Source organism: Solanum verrucosum, unplaced genomic scaffold (genome assembly GCF_900185275.1).
Source record: "Solanum verrucosum unplaced genomic scaffold, falcon-dt-bn FXZP01000131.1, whole genome shotgun sequence".
NCBI lineage: Eukaryota > Viridiplantae > Streptophyta > Magnoliopsida > Solanales > Solanaceae > Solanum > Solanum verrucosum.
Window position 1 is genome coordinate 1,764,630 of NW_026020352.1, and position 8,380 is coordinate 1,773,009.

Below are 8,380 nucleotides of genomic sequence, written 5' to 3' on the forward strand. Positions count from 1 at the left end.
AAGATAAAAGAAAGGATTTTTATCCATAATTTGATTTTATGTGAAACAAGGAGCTGATCTACCCTTGAAGGAGTACAAAACTCTCAGATCCAACAGTTGTCTAGATTTCATGTTTTCTATTCAAGAAACAACAAATGGTAAATGAATATATTGTATTGTTGGTGTTGTATACAGACACAAACACCAAAACAACAACATTTAATCATCTATTTTATTAATGGAATTTAACTCCCACTGGAAATAGTTTATTTTTTTAATTAAATAAAATTGTCATTCTTTATTTTATTTCTTTTTGGTTGTGTAGTTATCTTCTCTCTTTTTGAGAATAGCAATAACAAAATTGCCATTCTTTAATTACACACACAAAAAAGGCTCTCCACTCTATCCTTCAAAGACTTTTCTTTTTCTTCTTCTTAGATTAGCTACCTAATTATTTAGCTTTTACTCATAAACCCCATCTGTCCAAAAGTTTATATCTAAAGCCCTATGAAAAGCTAGAGCATTTGATGCTTCTTCCTTTTCTTTTCTTTTCTTTTTTTAAAAATAAATTAATTTTGTGGGCTTGTTGATTTTTTGTGGGTATGGTTTTGACTGTTTTCCTACAGTGTAACAGGGCTGTGATGCTGAGATGACACAGGCCTTTGTTTTTGAAAGCACTGCAAAAAGAAGCCTTCTTTTCTCTCTACTTCTGACATTTGAACAAGCCCTATCTGTAGTTGAATGTGATATATCAGACCTCAAAACACACTTTTTTTTTTTTTTGACTTCTCTTTACATGTGTGTACTCATATGGATTTATCATTATAAAAGTCTTTTAAGTAGTGTGTAATCATGATTAATGCAAAGGACATCTACAGTCCTCCAAGCCCAAGAAGGTACCCCCTACACCAGCTCATAGTTTTATCTACTTGTATTTTTTTTCTCCATCTTGGAACCCTAATTCAAGTCCCAAATCCACATAGGAAAAAAATAGTATACCCTTTTGAACTCAAGAAAATTTGGGTAAACCAATAAATTTTGAAAGGTGGGTGTTTTCTTGATTTTGATTTATTTTTTTTGTTTGTTTGAGAAAGGTATGAAAGTTGTAGTATGGAGATGGAGGAGATTCAAACTGATGAGTGCAAGTTTCCAAGAATGAGCAACAAGGAGGATGAGCAGTACCAAAAATATGATGTAGATGATGTAGGAGAAGTCAAAAAGAGTAGTGGACTTGGTGGGATTGTAAAATTTTATGGTCGGCCTTCATCAAGAATTGTTAGAGTTTCTCGTGCATCTGGAGGGAAAGATAGGCATAGTAAAGTATTGACTTCAAAGGGGTTAAGAGATAGACGTGTTCGTCTTTCTGTCAATACTGCTATACAGTTCTATGATTTGCAAGACCGTCTAGGCTGTGATCAGCCCAGCAAGGCTGTCGAATGGCTGCTAAAAGCGGCCGCTCCTTCTATTGCTGAGCTTCCACCTCTTGAGGCATTTCCAGATACACTGCAGCTCAGTGATGAGAAAAGGTCAAGTGAGCCGGGTTTTGATTCAGCTGATGTGGAAATGGATGATGATCTTAATTACAATCAGCAGCAACAACCTTGTTGTAGCAATTCTGAGACTAGTAAAGGTTCTGGTTTGTCACTTTCCAGATCTGATAGTCGGCTCAAGGCACGGGAGCGAGCAAAGGAAAGGGCCACAGAGAAAGAAAAGGAAAAAGAAAACAAGTCTTGTATTGTTGCTCAACACCACCAAAACATGCACCCTAGCTCGTCTTTCACTGAGCTATTGACCGGTGGTATGAGCGATAACAACAACAGCAACACAAGTCCTAATGGCAACATTCACCAGAACACACCAAGGCAATGGTCTACAAATCCGTTGGAGTATTTTACCTCAGGATTATTAGGCCCATCAGCTACTCGTGGAATAGACAACTCTAGTGGCCAAATTTACTTGGGAAATCCTCTACAGCCATTAAGACCAGTGTCTTCACCAATGTTTAGTATTACGGGTGAGCATCGACCGGAGCTGCAGCATTTCCCATTTGGCGGTGACAACCTAGTCCCGGGCGTTACCTCCAGTAATACTAATACTAATAACGAGTACAATTTGAACTTCAGCATTTCTTCAACATCTGGTTTCAATAGGGGGACCCTTCAGTCCAATTCTTCCTCTACTTTGCCTCATTACCAGAGGTTTTCTCCCACAGACGGATCATATCTTGTTCCCACAACTGAATATGATGCTCGTTTACATCTCTTCTATGGAAATGGGTATGACCACGGCCACGGACATTCAGATCAGAAAGGAAAAGGAAAGAATTAAACTAACATCAACTTCCATGGTAAATTTTCAATTCTTTTAACTCACATTCTACATATAACCCAATTTTTACCTTCTAAAAAGGACTCCATTTTTATTACTTACTAAATGTGTTGTTTAGTAGGTTTATAGATTTCTTGGTTTCATAAAAAGTTACAATTGGGGCATGTGTTTATTTGTTTTTTATGATAAGGTGCACGGTTCCCTGGGAATGGAGTTGTCTGTTTGTTTGGTTTCCTTGTTGCTTAGCATGTTTGTAGCCATGGACAGGTGTTAATTGGCTGGGCTGAAAGGGCACTTTAACAATGGTGGAGGGGTTATAGTAGTAGTCTATAAAACTAGATACTACTTTTTTAAATCCCTATTTAATTTGTGTTTGTCTTTTTAGTTTAGTGGATAAACACCCAACACTTGTCACTTCAACGGCGCTCTTTCTCTTCCTAACTAGGGTTGGGGCTTCTCCATTTTTAGCTAGGTCAAATAAAATCTACTCTAAGTTATATTCATTAAATCAACTCAATATTTTCAAAAAATTATTTATATTATAGTTTGTACTAATTCTTTTCCTATTTTAGGATGAAAAATACATTTTAAAATTTTGGTCAAAGTTCACATGGTTTTAATTGACAACTAAAAAGTGGGGTTTCAGCTACCTCCCACTAGCACAAATAACTTATAGATAACTTGTAATTCAATCTATCAAGACTTGTAAATTCAAACCTGTAAACACATAGAGGGTGTTTGGATTGGATTATAAGTTGCTCAAATCTATTTTTAAGTCCATTTTTTTTATTTTTTCAAGTGTTTGACAAATATAGAAATAACTTAAAATATGTCAAAAATAACTTTAAATAAGTTGAAAATCACTTGAAATAAGTTGAAAACCAATTAAGTTTTGACTTTTTATTTATTTATTACTTAAAAACTACTTTTTCTAAATCAATCCAAACAGATTCATAGTTTTCAACTCATTTTGTTAACCACGAACTCATAGCCTTGAATGAGTAGGCCCTATATATTACTCTTTTTTTTTTGTTTATTTGTCTAATATTGACTTAGCACACTCCTCAAGAAATAACAAATAAAATGACAAATTTTCTATATCATTATTTGTGTATAATAAATTCAATATTTTGGAAATACAGTTAATACCAAGGATAGATTAGAAGTTAACTGATAAATTATCTCTTAATTTTCTAAATTGAATAGATAAGAGTGGATGTAAATATTAATTGAATCAATAAGAGTATATATAGATATTTTTAGTATAGTAAACAAATAAAAATAGACAAACGGAGCATGTAGTAAGATAAATTTATGGCAGCCCTTTTGCAGAGAAAACTATGATAGCTGGCTGGTAAGACAGTAAGAATTGTTTTAACGTATTAACTCTATAAGACTGTAAGAACTGTTTTTGTGTATTATACGAGTATTTGATTGCATTTGAAATATATATATAAAACAAATATTTTGATTCTTTCTGAAAAAGGGAAAGAAAATAAATATTACATACCAAAAGACTTAAGCTAAGTTGCTTAGATTTTTCAAAAATATTGTTATACCATGTTAGATTCTTTAATAATACACTATTTTTGAAGAATCCGATATACAACCATCGATATTTTTGAAGAGTTAAAGCAACGTAGATTTATAAGTGATATGATATTTATATTTATTTGTTTTTGACAAAAATGATACTTATATAAGTATATAAAAGCATGTCTTTATTAGAGGTAAAATTGAAGTTAAAGGAGTTTTTAGACATAGAAAGATACTCTACTATTCTTTGTTGGAACAGTCTAAAATACAATAATGTCAGATGAAATGAAATGTATTACAACATCACACTAAACATATGATATTATTGTAAAACGGCATCAAAGTCTGGATTTTGGTCATTACAGAGTAAAACATTAAATGTTTATTGGATGAGATATCATAAATAGAGAAAAAAAGATGTAGGTAAGGTATAATTCCAATAAATTATTTATAATGTTGGCTTGACATAATTTTAAATGATGAAATATTAATTAATGAGGATTTATTAAGGGCCTCAACTTATTTGAAACTTATGTATAGTTATTACTGTTGCTAAAATGTCCAATTAAATTCACTTATAAATGAAAAGTTGAAATAACTAATTGCAACATACAATTGTTTCTTATAAAAAATGATTACATTATTGAGGCAATGGAATATCTCAATATTTGTGTCTTTTGTTTAATATAATTAAGGGAGAGAGCTTAATGGATAGGTAGGAGAGTAGATATAGCTAGTTATTCATAAACAATGATCTAAGCTAACTAGGGAAACATTGTAATACTAATCTAGTGACATGCAAGAATAATATGTGGCAACCGTTTGGACATGAATCGATTGATATTTGAAAAAAATAGTATTTAAAGTTAAGCTAAAAAAAAATGAAAGATGTTTTGAAGATAAAATCAAGTTCATACACGATGTGAAATGAAACTGTTTAGTGTCTTTATTTTCTTGGTGCAAAGAAAACTGCATAGAGGATGAACTGATATAGATTTCTTTGGTGCTTTGGAAAACTTAAAGTTTAACCTTTACTATCTTTGTAATTTTTGGAAGTGACCAACATTCCTTAATGTTGAAGAATACAACATTATTGATTTTTTTTTATAAAAAAAAACATTTTGATACTTTTAGAATTTGATTTTTAGACTTCTAAATTTCATATTTCAATTTTGAAATAATAGATAAATTTGAAAGCAAATAGTTCGTAAAAATCTCCATTATTTGTTTTTTAAATATGTGTAGACATTCTTTTGCTTCTTGCCATTTTTCATTTTACAACCAAAATATGGAATTCTATTGAAATCTTAATTACCTCCTTTAATTTATTTTGCCTTTTGCTCTTTTCCTTGGATATCATTAAGTATGAGCATCTAGTGTCTATGGCTAGTCTAGCTATTGAAGTGTTTTAATATTGGGTCAAGTCCTTGTGATGGAACCCATTACACTTTTATTTGCACTTTACAGTATATGATAAATAAGGTCAAGGAGGGCATGGAACAAATAAATCTTGTTTCCATTCATTTTGTGGGGCCAACCCAACATTTGATTGGTTACTTTGTATCTATTTCTCATTTCAAATTCATAAACACCAAGTCTAAGAAAGTGCAGGAGATTTTAAGCTATGTTGCTTGATTTTTAAAAAAATATTATAACATTTGTGTTGGATTCTTCAAAATGATACGCACTGTTTCATTTTATGTGACATTATTTAACTTGACACGTTGTTTAAGAAAAAAATGAAGACTTTTGAAATTTAAATATTTGTGTAGTTGTAAATCATCTCATTAGGAGTAAAAGGAGAATTTTAAAATTAAATTATTTCTAATTATAATAAAGTACAATTCTTTTTGGGACGGATTAAAAAAGAAAGAGTACCATGTAAAATGGAAGAGGGAGTACTAATTTTGAAGGATCTAACATATCTCTCGACATTACTGTAGACTACTAGCAACATAAGTTTTAAGTAAGGTTTGTTAAAAAAAGTGAATTATTTCTTGAGTAGTATGTAGGGACTAGCAAGCGTGTTAAATTTTCCCTTATAATGATATGTATTGCTCTTCTCTCAAGTATTATATTCTCAACGTTAAAAATACTGTGTGATTATTATCTTAGCTTGCTCTTATTAGAGTATTTATCATGAATATTATTCCTGCATGGGATTATTATTTGCCAACACATGCTAGCTAGCATTTTCCAACTAATGATCATGGGACTCTTCAAAAATGTCGACGGGTGCGTGTCAGATCCTCCAAAATTTGTGTGTTTTTAACGGATCCGACACGGATGCGGCAACATTTTTGGAGAGCAACTTATAGATCATGTCATGAGTTGCTAATTGTTGCACTTTTCGGGATGTTGTCATGTTCTTAGTTCAAGTGACAAAGATTGAATGATTTGTTACTTAGGTCAGAGGTACGAGCAATACGGTATGCGAAACTAAATCTGATAATCAAGTGAAGAAAGATAGGACTGACCCATTATATATCCATCTTGTTTTGAACCGTGTGCTACTTGTTCTTGGTTATTACTGTAAAAAAAAAATGTGATGCCTTTATAGTACTCTGCGAGTAATGTATATTGTTACATATCACCTTTCTTTTCAACTCGCAGAGATTTTTCCAATTGTTGGAGAAAGATAAATATTGGTGAATCATAAAAGATACATCATGAGCACATTCTGCAAGTTCAACTGAATCCATCCATTCCTTTTGGCTTGACTAATGACTATGCTAAATAAAAATAAAAATTGTATCCATACATGTTTCTAGTGAAGTGTGCAGGTCAAAACCAATTTCTTGTGCATCATTGTTAAAATTCATATTTATCTTCAGATAATGAGTCGAAGTTTGTTAACATATTCAAATTTCGTTTCTGAAAACCTGTTTTTTACTGCTAACCAACCTGATATTTGTCACCCATAATTGATTCAGGCAATTGAAGATGGAAGCAGCCTCTGGAGTCCCAAAAGGAAGCTAATGATTTCCTCTGCAACAAGCTTATATATTATATGCTTCTTAATTCCTCATTCTGCGTTATTCATTTCGAGTACTATCTTATTTCTATGGGAGAAATCCCTTTGTTTGCTTCTTCTGGCCCGACTTCAGTTGGCGCACAGGTTCGAAACTCAGCAAGTTTGAGTGTGTTTTTGTGACATCTCATTTGTATTGAAGAATTTGCCCTCATATGAATTTTATGATTCTGCACTAACCATTGCTTGAGGAGGACATTATGTTAGATGGATTTTACCAAACTTGAAATGCCCCCGCATTTAGTTGTGGCATATTCAGAATTTGAAGTTTATGAGTTTCTATATCGATTTTGAGTTAACATACAATAACAGTTGTAATTATAGTCAAACACCTGCTGATGTAGTTAATTTTTAGCACATATGTAGAGTCTAGATAAAAGTTAATTGATGATGATGGATGCAAGCTAGATAAAAGCTAATGGATGATATTTCCTAGTTGACATAATATATAAATATGATCTTTAATTTGGTTTCAGCTGATAACTATGCTCTTCAACTTTTAGTGAATACAAGTAGACACTTAAATTTATATAAAATTAAATAAATAGACACACGTGTCTTACATGACGTAATACTTATTCGATGCCATGTAAGACACAAATAATTGCCATGCAGGGTGAATATGTCTATTTGTTCAATTTTATACAAATTTAATTGTCTACTTGTGTACATCCAAAACTAAAGATCATAGTTATTGCTGACGTCAAGTTAGTGATTATGTTTATGTATTATATCTTCCTACTTTGTGTTGACTTTGTTATTGGACTTTTGTAGGACTCTAAGTCAGATGCTATGTATAGTGCATCACATATCGACATATTAAGAAATTGTTTTACATGGTGTCGGAGCCTTAAGAAGCTAAAACAACTCAAAAAACTTCCAAGCATACAACTTTAACAATGGTAAGCAACTCCTCTCTTATGTTGTTTGGATTGGCTGAAAAAATAGTTTTAAAAAATTAATTTTTTAAAGTGTTGAAACTTATTTTTAAAATAAGTAGTTATTTGTTTGGATAGAAGTGTTATAGTTGAAAAAAAGTTGTTCATGTATTTGATAAGTAAGTGTTGTTAAACATTTTTATTTATCAAAATGACTGAAATACCTTTGAAGTTGTTAATATTATAAAAAAAACTAATTACTTTATAGTTTTATTTCTAAAAAAGATTAAAAGAAAATTAATTTATATTTAATTCAACGGAGAAGAGCCTAATTTGAATTGGTACAAAACTATTCTTCATTCACCTTTGGGCCCCCAAATACCCTTGACGTTAACCTTTTGGTTAAAAAATACTCTTATATCTAATGGATTATACTCATTAGGTGGATGGAGGGAAACATTATATCAAAATCATATAGTTTAAAGGCATTTTAGGCCTTTTTCCGTTAAAATAATTTGAAATTACTTAATATATAAGCCCACATGATTGACTTGATTTTGAATTTCATAGTAAATAAAAAAAAAGGTTAGGCATCTACTCTTCCATTTCTTTTTTTCTATTTGGATCT

The 8,380-nt window shown here is 31.4% G+C and overlaps 1 protein-coding gene across 1 annotated transcript; it reads left to right on the forward strand.

The window, feature by feature from the left end:
- The first annotated feature begins 765 nt into the window (after positions 1-765).
- On the forward strand, positions 766-7,134 carry LOC125837532 (transcription factor TCP2-like). Its single transcript, XM_049516632.1, has 3 exons — positions 766-875; positions 1,074-2,326; positions 6,777-7,134. Exons 1-2 carry the CDS (start codon positions 832-834, stop codon positions 2,305-2,307), a joined length of 1,278 nt encoding a protein of 425 aa, XP_049372589.1. The 5' UTR covers positions 766-831; the 3' UTR covers positions 2,308-2,326; positions 6,777-7,134.
- Positions 7,135-8,380: the final 1,246 nt, after the last annotated feature.